Source organism: Staurois parvus, unplaced genomic scaffold (genome assembly GCF_062004578.1).
Source record: "Staurois parvus isolate SC_StPar_1 unplaced genomic scaffold, SC_StPar_1.0 ptg000094l, whole genome shotgun sequence".
Classification (NCBI taxonomy): domain Eukaryota; kingdom Metazoa; phylum Chordata; class Amphibia; order Anura; family Ranidae; genus Staurois; species Staurois parvus.
Window position 1 is genome coordinate 2,311,014 of NW_028317890.1, and position 12,346 is coordinate 2,323,359.

A 12,346-nucleotide genomic window follows, 5' to 3' on the forward strand; every position below is an offset into this window, starting at 1 on the left:
TGCTTACCCACTGACACAATACACCAAGGAAAGAATGGAGTACAATTTTTCTCCCTTCTGATTTCTGTTCAAAGGCTATTTTTTCTTGTATTTGTTGATCTGTTATAGATCCCTTTGGCTTTTCCATGTTTCCTGGTATTTTAGGCAATCTCAGTGTTCATCATGTCTGGCTTCAATATGAGTTGGAGACCCCTTTTCTCTTCCCACTAAACATGCAAGTGGGTTTCTTTTGTAGCAACCATTTTAATCAATGTAGGTTCTTAACACATGTGAATATTAAATGACTACAACCTATAAATGCTAAACATGCAATGCACATGCCTGTGTATCCTAATGATGTTATTTCAGATTAAGACTGCATTGTTTATCCAAGGCGTCCCTGAAGAAGGAACCATAGTCTCTGAAACACGTTGGGTATTGATCCTTGGATCTTTGTAAACATGTAAAATTTTGAAAAAAATTGTTATGTATTATGATTCTGTGCAAATATATTGTATTGAACAATCTTTTAATACAAGAAAATTATTTTTTATGATGCTAACGGAATAAAGAGTATTGTAATTTTAATATATGGTGTTTCTGCCTTGAAAGTCCCATTTATACGTGGGAATTTATTTTGGCATGTTCATTAAATAGGGATGTTGGCAGGTGTATGGGGGCCTTCCTTTACCTAGTACAAGAAGTCTAAAGCCTTGTACACACAATGAAAATATCTAACGAATGATCGTCCATTTTTTTTTTTCTTTATCTAGTCTTATATTAAAAATAGGTTACTAAAATTCTTGTAAGACAAAATACAACTTTGGAAGTGATGTCATGTAATGTATTCTACTGTTTCTGAGTATGCGTGGTCTTGGTCACTCAATTTTTTTACAAATACTGCACTGACTAAACGAAAATCGTTAGTTCTGGTATCGTACGAGAAACATTTTTGTGCTTGTCCCTTCGGGTAATTTTGCATGAACTGTTTTGATTGGCTGTCGAAAGCTGTGTACTAATGATCAGATTATTGGACAATCGCTTTGAAAGCGGTATTTTGCTTCTAATTTTCTCATCTCGTGTAAAGTTCAATCAGGATGGGCAGAACCCAGCGACAACCAGTAAGATCTGCTTAGGCTGATGGCCCTTTGTTACATCAATGTGTATGTTGTGCTCTGCCTTACAATTGTTACATGTTAATTTTTCCTAGGGACCATGGAACAATCCAGCTTGGAGAAAGAATTATCAGGAAAGTTTACAGATTTCCCCAAAGCTATTGTGAAAATTGATGGAAAAGATGGATCTTTGTTATCTCGGGTATTTCATGCATGCTTACACTTTGCTTTTTTTTCTAAATACCTGTTATGTTTATTTTCATATTAAACATTTAGCCATATTGCACAGTATTGTATTACTAGGATATCCCTGAGTATAAAGTATACATCATCCGGTCTACTAAACTGGAAAAGCTTTCTTCTGGTAATGCAGGTAACCTAAAGAAAAGAAATTTACTTTCCAGTTCTGCATCAAGTACACGAGCGCAAAGTGACTAATGAGTGTGCACAGATGAGGGTCAGTCCGTGATAACCTGACAAATGGTTTGTGCTCTCTTTGTTCTGTATACATTTTATATCAACAGTGTTCTGCATTCTAATGCACATCCACTGGATGATTTGGGGCACATTCAGGCAGTTGGAAAAAGATTTGTTCTTCAAGATTGTAGCCTCGGTTTGCAAACTTAACACTCAGGAATATAAAGCTTTATTCCAACCATGTGGGACTCCACTAAAAATAACTTTCACTTTAACCACTTCAAGTCTGGACACTTTTACCCCCTTCCTGTCCAGGCCAATTTTCAGCTTTCAGTGCTATCACACTTTGAATGACAATTGTGCGTTCATGCAACACTGTACCCATATGAATTTTTTAGCATTTTTTTGAGACAGATAAAGCTTTATTTTGGTGGTATGTATTCACCACTGAGATTTTTATTTTTTTTGCTATATAAATGAAAATGTCCAAAAATCTTGAAAAAAAGTGTTTTTCTTATAACATTTTGCAAATAAATAATATTTCATCATACATCTTGGCCAACATTTATTCTGTTATCTTTTTAGTAAAAAAAAAACCCAAATTTAGTTTATAACCAAAAATTATTATTTTCAAACATTTATTTTCACTTTTCTATTTTATTTTTTTATATTATTTATGTTTTTTTTTTTTTTTTTTTACATACTGTCACCCTAGCAGTACAGTGTCACTACTTGTGGGGGGTGATGAAGATTTTTTTTTTACACTGATTGCTTTTACACCCATAAAGGCTGTAAAAGCAATCATTTCTCCTTCTCTCTGGCTGCATTCTTGCAGCCATTGAGAACTACTGTGTGAGCTGTGATTGGTCACAGCTTGTCACATGGTACAAGGCTGTTGTGAATATCCTTGTACCATGTGACCTCTGTGATCATTCGCAGATTTCACACGTAGTAAGCAATGATGTCAGATGTGACATCTTGCTTACTACTCTGCATGTAATCACTGATTGGCCAATCATTGATCACATAATGTAATAAAGTGCAGCGCTATAAATACTGTGTTAAACACTGTTAAAATAGTTCATAAAGTGACTGATGTCATAAACGAGAATCCTGTGTTCAACTGGAGCTTGGTGCTTGTGCAGTCAAAAATGAGAAGAATGCGCACTCGCCATGCGCATTTGTATGTAAATATCCTGATGTCATCTGAGGTCATCAAGGTCTGGACAGGAATGAAACGGAACCTCTCTCTGTATGTGCCTGGTTCCTGAAGCATCTGTTGTACAATGAAGGATATCAGAGGTCCCTATTAAGGGATAGGCAGGTCAGCTCACCAGGTATATACGAATCCCTCTGTGGGTCCTGGGAATCTGCAAAGTAATCCTTTGGTTATTCTAAAGAAATAACTGTTTGTCTGTGTCCATGTGCACAGAATAACCAAAGAATTACTTTGCAGATTCCCAGGACCCACAGAGCAATTCGTATACACATGGTGAGCTGACCTGCCCATCTCTTAATAGGGACCTCTGATATCCTTCATTATACAACAGATGCTTCAGGAACCAGGCACATACAGAGAGGGGTTCCGCTTCATTCCTGTCCAGATCTTGATGACATCAGGATATTTACATACAAATGCGCATTTTATTATGCGCTCTGGTGAGTGCGCATTCTTCTCATTTTTGACTGCACAAGAACCAAGCTCCAGTTGAACACAGGATTCTCGTTTATGACATCAGTCACTTTATGAACTATTTTAACAGTGTTTTAACACAGTATTTATAGCTCTGCACTTTATTACATTTTGTCTGTTTGAGATTTTATTGGTTACTTTAGTGCGTAGCAGCTTTTTGTGCGCTCGCAATTATATATTATTTGTAATCAGTGATCACATGATCGGGACCTCACACAGAGGTCCCGTACGACGATCGGTGTTCCACTGTGTCCAGAGGACACAATGGGCATCGGATCGCGGTGCTGCGCTCCCAGGGAGCGCGCACAAGCAGGGGGCTGGGAGGCCATTTATAAACGGCCACCCGACCCTGCACTGCCACTGTCCGGCCGTTTATATACAATGGTCGGACAGGAGGTGGTTAAAAAAAAAAAAAGCAATCCTTATCCCTGTGTAAGGCCTTGTTCACAACATAAATTTCACTTGCAGAGACATCAGTTTTCATGTCCGCTTCAATGAGTTTTATGCATGTTGCAGATTCCTGTGCAGAAAAAAAAATGTATGTGATACTAGTGTTGTGGTGTGAACAGGGCACATAGAGAACAATTGATTTCATTGTGCCTTTGAAGAACGCGTGCAGAAAAACAGACGTCTCTGCACACATATGTGAGTGAGCCCTTAAGCTTTTCTGAATTAAACATCTTATCTGTATTTATTGTCAACTGCCAACTTAAATGGACAACTGTAATTCTCCAGTGTATTCGAGTGTTTCCTTAAAGTGTAATTATAGCCAAAATCAAAAATAACATACAGTACATACACTATATTGCTAAAGGTATTGGTATGCCTGCCTTACATGCACACAAACTTTAATGGCATCCCAGTCTTAGTCTGTAGGATTCAATATTGAGTTGGCCCACCCTTTGCAGCTATAACTGCTTCAACACTTCTGGGAAGGCTGTCCACAAGGTTTAGGAGTGTGTCTATGGGAATGTTTGACCATTCTTCCAGAAGTGCATTTGTGAGGTCAGGCACTGATGTCAGACGAGAAGGCCTGGCTCGCAGTGTCCTCTCTAATTCATCCCAAAGGTGTTCTATCGGGTTGAGGTCAGGACTCTATGCAGGCCAGTCAAGTTCCTCTACTCCAAACTTGCTCATCCATGTCTTTATGGACCTTGCTTTGTGCACTGGTGCGCAGTCATGTTGGAACAGGAAGGGGCCATCCACAAACTGTTCCCACAAAGTTGGGAGCATGAAATTGTCCAAAATGTCTTGATATGCTGATGCCTTAAGAGTTCGCTTCACTGGAACTAAGGGGCCAAACCCAACCCCTGAAAAACAACATAGCTTCGTATTCAGTAAAACAAACCGAAGACATTCAACTTAAATGCTCTAATAGTTCAGATGTTATCAGACTTCTGTCGTCATGCTTAAAATGAACTTTTTTATATCCTTTTAGCGCTTGCCGAACCAAGAAAAAACTTAAACAAGTTGGCAGATTATGAAGTTTTTAGAAAAAGGACACCCCAGAGAGTAATTTATTTCAATGTGGCCAAGAATAATTTCTATGCTGCAGAAGGAGGAAAAACCAGTCCATCAGCTGACGAGAAAGAGCATCGGGGACAATATTAAGTTTACCAGGAACAAAATGTGCTTTACCCAAATGTTATGATGTAGACACAGAAAAGCTAAGTGTCTAATTAAAGCAATAACTGAAGGAGATTTGGATGATAGACAGTTAATTACAAACAAAGCTCCCTTGTTGTCTGCACCAAAGGATATTCTTCTATAGGAAAATTGAGGTCCCCAAATTTCTGATGCTGCAATAATAGGGAATAATTCCAATAGGACAATATTCTTACAAAACCCTTTTTGTACCCATTTTACAGGCCAATGAGCAAAACACCAAACACGCTAAACAAAATTCTGTATCTGATATAAATTCTAATTGCCAAAGCGTTTTGCTGTTAAATTGTTCAAGAAATTTAATCCATGCCATTATATCCTCTTTCATGCTTGAAGATATATATGTGAGAGTTAGGATTCTTTAAACCAGAAATTTCCATGTAAAGACGCCTAGAAAATATTCTTCTCATTGGCAAAACTCTGGTTGCAAACGCCAGCACACCTAGTAAAGATTGAATTTCTTTCAACTTTACTTTTTTCTTCTCAGGAAACACAATAATAATTGGTAAAGTTTGTAAAGCTTTTCTTCTGGTAAACAAAATTCCATTGATTGGGAATCAATGATAATCCCAAGAAAATCTATACAGGTATCAGGGTTAACTGTTTTTTCTTTGGCCAACGGAATATCAAAGTAATTGCACATCATCTGAAAAGTCTATAATAACCTGTAACAATTATTATTGTTGGCCAAACCTATAAACAAGAAATCATCTAAATAATGAATTACATATGGGGAATTCTCCTCTACCTGTGAAACTACCCATTCCAGAAATGATGAAAATGTTTCAAAGTAGAAACATGAAAGTGAGCAGCCCATGGGGAGGCATTTATCAAAATATTTACCTTCTAAATAAATGCCTAAGGAATTTAAAACTATTTGGCGGAATTGGGAGAACAGCTTTCTTAAAAGATGTATAAGATACTGAAGCTTTATTAGGGTCTACTTGATCATTTAAGGAGTTGCCAAATGGGAACGACAAATGATGAATAGGTCTAAAACTACTTGGCTCTTTTTTGGGAATAATTCCTAAAAATGCAAAGTGAAATGCGAAAATTAAAAAGATCAAAAGGACCTTCCAGCCTGCCCGCCAAAATTTATTTTATCAATTTTTCTTTTGCGGTTTCATGAAACTGTTCTACAGAATATAGATTTATAACTCTCCAACAGCCTGAACCTTTGAATTCTGGCAGCCAAAATCCATCTGAGAAACATTTTAATTAATAGACAAGTCATCTGTTGGTCTGGATATTCCTGCAACCAAGGGCACATGTTTTCCAAAATCACCGGGGTTACTGCTTTTTTGAAATGTGTTCTTACCTGTAGACTGGGAAGACGGCTGGGGTTTCGAAAAGGTTTAGCGATTGGATGGACTCCTGTACAAAACGCACACTCATACAGTATTTATATTTGCATGCATTCTGCCAACGACATTGGCTGTCATTATAAGCAAAACACACCCCTTTTGTATACTTCATATTGGCGTTTCCATAACTTGAAGTATTTGGTTGTCACGAGATAAAGGTCCTCTGAGGCAAAAACAGGTTTAACCACAGACCCACATCCTTAGATCCCCATTGTAAGGATGACTGTACAGACAATTTTTGTCTGAAGGCCTCATCATATGAGAACCAAACATAACCCCCAAAACTTCTGTAGGCTTCTAAAATCCATATGCTGAAACAATGCGGAACATTTCTGAGGAAATTTTCACAAAGTATACTTGCATAAATACAAAAAACCTGAAACCAATTAAAAATTGATTTAGTAACCGGCCTGCGTCTATCTTCTTTCGTCTTTTCCTCTTTTTTTATCAGGCTGTATGAAATACTCTTTAGCCGAGGGTAATAAGGATAATAAATCCACTTAATCTCCTCACCAATTTTTTTCTCTTATGCTTTCCGATAAATGATAACCCAAAGGGGACATAATGCATGGTATGACTTCCTTGTAGCATTGCTCTTGACTTACCTGTTTTTTTTTTGTCCACATTATGTCTATTTTTTACTGACATTGAGCTTGACAGGGGTTAAGGCCAATTATCTTTAGATTCAAACATGTTAGCAGACCAAACAAAGTATTAAAAGCGCCTTGTGCCTATTAGAGAGAAATTCATTCAAAGAAGAAGATAAAGCTGACAGTTGTGACAAGTAAGTTGACTCACCAGAATTAATAGAAACATCAGAGAAAGAACTTGAAGGCTATGACTGAGAGCAGTATACAGGGATAGATTCCCCAACTGAGATTGCTGGACCATTCATCTGTTGTGTTTCTTCCTCCCCTCCTTCCCCTGCTGACATTATGTATGATGCCCTGGTCCCTTCCACTAACTCTTCTTGCAGAACTGGTTGCCATGGTGATGCTACTCCGCTCCTATCCCTAGGTGAGCCGTTCCGCCCCCTGACCTGTCCTCTCTGGATGCTGATGCTGGACTGCGTCCGCCTACTAGGAGCCGGCCGCATTTTCTTACCCACTGCAGCGTCGTGAGGGGATATGCTAGTGCTTCTACGCAGCGAGCACCTCCTCTTCTGGACCGGGAGCGGCCTCGCCTTTTTTCCTTCTGCGCTGTTCCTCCACCCTCTAATCTCCGGAACTTCCTCCACGATGACTTCCTCTTCACCATATCAATGGTGGACACTGTGCTCCTCTTCTTGTTCACTGGTGTTTCTCCTTCCCATTTCGCCGCTGGCCTCCCTCTGTCTTGAGGCCTCTTGATCCTTCCCTAGCGTGAGGCACCTCTGCAGCCACTTTTCTCCTCCCACCACTTCCCCTCACTCCAACAGCTGCCGCAGGAGAGTCTTTATGTCTCAAGAGGTGAGGAGTGAATTATAGCTCTTCTGCGCTCCAAATTCCTCTGGCGACTTGCCCGGATTTCTCAACGTCTCTTCCTTTTTTGGGGTTCTTGGGGCTTCTAGAATGTTCTGGGGGGATCAGGTGACCCTTTTTGACCAATCCTGATTGAGCCCCCCCAGATGCAGGTCAAGCGGGGCCACGGGATATGACATTGTTACTCTGATCGAGACCTGGTAGTGGAGGTTTGCACAGCACGAGTGGAGGAAGATATACACTGTGGAGATACTGTGATTACTGCTTGGCTCCTATTCACTTTTGTGAGTATTTTTAATCACAATAAATTGTGAAGTTCTTTTATCTAATGCATTATGAGAGTCCTTGTTGTCTCCACTTACTTTCATTAATACCCTTGAGATGCTACGTTGGGAGGAACCGTGTTGTTCAAGAGTGATGTCCTAAGCATGGCTTTCTTTGAAGCCTTTATGACCATACCCTAACCGGTGGTCTTATCATCTGGTAAGGGTGTATTCACATGGTTAGTGGTGGATTGGTGGAAGATGCTATGTTGGGAGGAACCGTGTTGTTCAAGAGTGATGTCCTATGCATGGCTTTCTTTGAAGCCTTTATGACCATACCCTAACCGGTGGTCTTATCATCTGGTAAGGGTGTATTCACATGGTTAGTGGTGGATTGGTGGAAGATGCTATGTTGGGAGGAACAGTGTTGTTCAAGAGTGATGTCCTAAGCATGGCTTTCTTTGAAGCCCTTATGACCATACCCTAACCGGTGGTCTTAACATCTGTTAAGGGTGTATTCACATGGTTAGTGGTGGATTGGTGGAAGTGTCTTACTCATCTTTGCTTTGGTTCACACTAGTTTGGAGGAACTCATGGGATGGCAGACGGAATAAACCTCCAGATACAAAAAAAACATAACAACCATCTTGGCTGAATAATGGCCGCGGCCTTGTTTATTGGTTTTCACAGCTTTAACAAATCATAAATATAGCTTTTATTTCAAAAACCATAAATATTTTAAATTACATAACCACATCAGCTCAGTCATTAAGGCTCGCGCTGTAATGTCATTTAAACTGTTTTTTAATTAATAATTTTTTTACTAGTCCCCTTTCAAAATTATTTAGAAAGGGACCCACTACATAAACCAGCCTCGATGAGGGAGGGAGGGTGGGGCGCTCCAAATTCCTCTGGCAACTGGCCCGGAGCCCTCAACGTCTCTTCCTTTTATGGGGTTCTTGGGGCTTCTAGAATGTCCTGGGGGTCATGTGACCCTTTCTGACCAATCCCGATTGAGCCCCCCCAGAACTTCCAGAAACTTCCCAGTCAGCTGATCCATTTTGGCCAATCACATTTCCCCCATTCATTTTAAACCCTGAGGGGGACTAGAAACCTATCCACCGCCATCCCATGAGGAAAAGGGAAGTGCCTGGAAACTTCCATGTTTCCCCCCCCCCCTCTTTTCTTTACATTCCATCTGTTTTCCGTGGGGACAGCACTGGATTTGCACTTTATATGGTGGACTTTCTATGGGAATTTTCTGTTTATATAATGTTTGTTTATTAGTTTGCACAGTTTTTCACCATTTAATATTTGTTCTATGTAAGTGCTGCACTTTTATTACAGTACCTTTTTGAGTTTGTATCATTACTCTTGGTGCTAGCTGCTAACTTTTTATTGTTGCACCTAAGCGCAGAATTTACACTTTTTTATATATATACAGCCCTGTCGGGCTGTAATGTTAGCATTTGGGTGGGTGGCTGGTAGAACGGTGGCTCATCTGCCAGTTTTTATTACCCCCCAGCCACCCATGTGAAAGAGAGCACTCACAGTGTATGGTCTGCATTGGGATTCAGAAAGCATTCCTTTTTGCTGGTACTCATAAACTGGAAGTGGAAGAGTTTTGAACTGTTTGTTAGACAGACAAGTGCCCGGTCCCGACAAGGCTCAAGTCATTCTGCACAGGGGCCCTCTGCGGTCCCTCTTTGCAAGTATGTCAATGGATTTCCACATCACCCTGTTAAATAATGCTATCAGGTTTCTATATGATGGATATCTTACAAGTTCTAACGAAGGGGACTGTCAATGTGCCTCAGGGGGAGTTATACCAGTATCTTCACTGCGGCTTTCTTCCTCCAGCGCTCCAGACTTGCTGTAACAGAAGCACAATCCTGCTAGAAGCAGATATTTCCTTTCCTAGCTATGTACCATGTGAGGAGCAGGCCTAGCTCACCTCCTGCCCAGACATGTTGGAGAGCAGGCTGCTGTTTTCATGAACTCAAGTGTCCCTGATAGGCCTTGACAGGGATCATCAGTGCTTACACACTATATTGCCACAGGCTGGAAACCCTACTTTTTGTTTTTTGTTTGCAGTCAAAGGATGTTTTAATCCTTTTTTCTTTCTGTAACCGTGCTATGTCTTACGTTTCACTGTGACCTGAGTGTACAAAGCTGCTCTTAATGCATCACATACTGATGAGCTTTGTTTGTAGACAAACTGCTCTATAGTTTGCACTGTGTAGTACAGCCTTTCTGCACCTTTTCAACGCAGACATAACTGTCTAGTTTTAGGGATCCCCTGCTAAAAATGACTATATCCACAATTCATGATACATCAGTGTGATAGTCAGAGGTAAGAATGCTCCTTACACTTGTGGTCATTGGGAAGAACGACCCCCTTATAGATAGCTAAAAAGATCAATGGTGTCAGTGGGAACTTAACTGAGAGGCAAAATCTGCTCATTGCTCAAGGAACCCCTGGAGGAACCCTGGTTGAGAAATCCTGGTGTAGTAAATCATGTTGGTAATTAGCCACTTGCCCTCCTGAGGATTCACCCCCCTTCCTGACCAGGCCATTTTTGCATTACGGAGCTGCGTTACTTTGTGCGGTCATGCAATGCTGCACCCAAATGAAATTTATGTCCTTTTTTTCCCCCACAAATAGAGCTTTCTTTTGGTGGTATTTCATCACCTGTCCATTTTTTTTTTTTTTTTTGCACTATAAACAAAAAAATACAAAAAAACAATATTTTTGACTTTTTGCTATTAAACATGTCCAGTAAAAAAAATGTAAAAATCCCATTTTGTCACAAATTTAGGCCAAAATGTATTCTGCCACATGTCTTTGCTAAAAGAAAAAATCCCACTACATGTAAATTAATTGGTTTACATGAAAGTTATAGCATTTACAAATGGCAGTGTATATACTGAAATTTTTTTTTTCTTTCCTACTAGTAATGGCGGCGATCAGCAACTTATAGCGGGACTGCGGCAGGGCATTCTGAGGGGAACTGACTTGATGTCACTGACATCCCCAGTGACACCAATACAGTGATCATTGCTAAAAAAAAAAAATCACTAATGGCATGGGTAGGAAGGGGTTAACATGTGGGGCGATCAAAGGGTTAACTGTGTGCTGTTTCACTATGTGCTGTGTAAGTGCTTTCCACTGTAAGCACACTGCTTGGTATGGCTCTGCAGAGTCATACCAAGCAGTGTGCAGGAGCCAACAGGGGAGAGATCTGTGTTGTTTACACATAGGTCTTTCCACCATTGGAGATACTCAGCGATCACAGGGTGCCGATGAGAAATCACTGGCTGGGACCAGGTGATATGACAACCGTGCGCCACCTACCCAGAACTGCAAAATTGTGTATGAGTGTGTGTGTATATATATATATATATATGTGTGATTTTGAGCACCTGTGCCGCCCTGTAGCAGTATTTCTGCTATAGTGCGGTGCAGAAGCGGTTAGGGAGCCTGACCTTATTTTTTTAAAGCTGAACAGAATAAGTAAATATTTTCTAGACACCGTACAAGAGATGTGTATTGTTATTGTAATCTTGGTGTGATTTGTTTATTTCTTCCAGATCTGTGTAGTATTGCAGTATTGCAGTTTGAAACTTTTCCGCTCTGTAGGAGCCCCCTGTAATAAAGACTGGTCACTGCTGCTCTCTCTCCTTGTACAGAGTGACTGGTCTTGTCTCCGCCCTCTCCTGTAGTTTTCTGCAGGCAGCCTGTAGTGGGTGGAGCCTGATGGATCTCTGTATGGGCTATGTGCAGCACAGTAACAATGTCACTGCTAATTTTACAAAGTAATGTCTGGGTTGGCAAAGATGTTTGGTGCACACAAAGTTATTTTATAGCCTTTGAGGTGATTGAGAAAAATATCTGAATTAAAGCTTTTTCAGCTGGAGGTCAGATTTAATATCATTCTTTTGGTATAAAGAAAACTGTTTGTTTCCTAATATCATTGAGTGTCAATCAACATATATAATAATTATTGATGAGTTTGCATTACATTTTATATTATATTTTAATTCTTTCAAAAATTCACAACTAATTTGGCAAAGACTAAACAAAATAAATCTAGCTCTCTGCAAACCTAAAATGGGACGCTATTAGAGAAACTATAACCACATCATAAGGTTAGGATCCTCTTTGTAGTTCTGAAGGCTGCCCACTTATGATACTTCCCTGCGCAGGGCTTGCTCCCTCTCCTCTGCATGGCATGATGACGTCAGCACATGGCCTTTGCCTGAGAGCTACGTACTATTGCAGTGTGCACAAAGCAGCCCTTTAATTGATGACATCAACTGATAGTGTGTGTGTGTTTGTGTATATATACTATATACTGTATAACACCCAGTAAACATTACCTATACTATG

At 40.0% G+C, this 12,346-nt stretch overlaps 1 protein-coding gene across 2 annotated transcripts in view; it reads left to right on the top strand.

The window, feature by feature from the left end:
- NUDT13 (nudix hydrolase 13) overlaps window positions 1-12,346 on the top strand; it is a 73,811-nt gene that overhangs the window by 40,575 nt on the left and 20,890 nt on the right. For both annotated transcript variants that reach the window (XR_016311797.1, XM_089670740.1), the window contains exon 5: window positions 1,190-1,296. Coding sequence is in view for 1 of the 2 variants with exons in the window: in XM_089670740.1 (XP_089526866.1) it covers window positions 1,190-1,296 (107 nt within the window). In the remaining variant the exon portion in view is untranslated. The remainder of the gene's footprint in view (window positions 1-1,189; window positions 1,297-12,346) is intronic.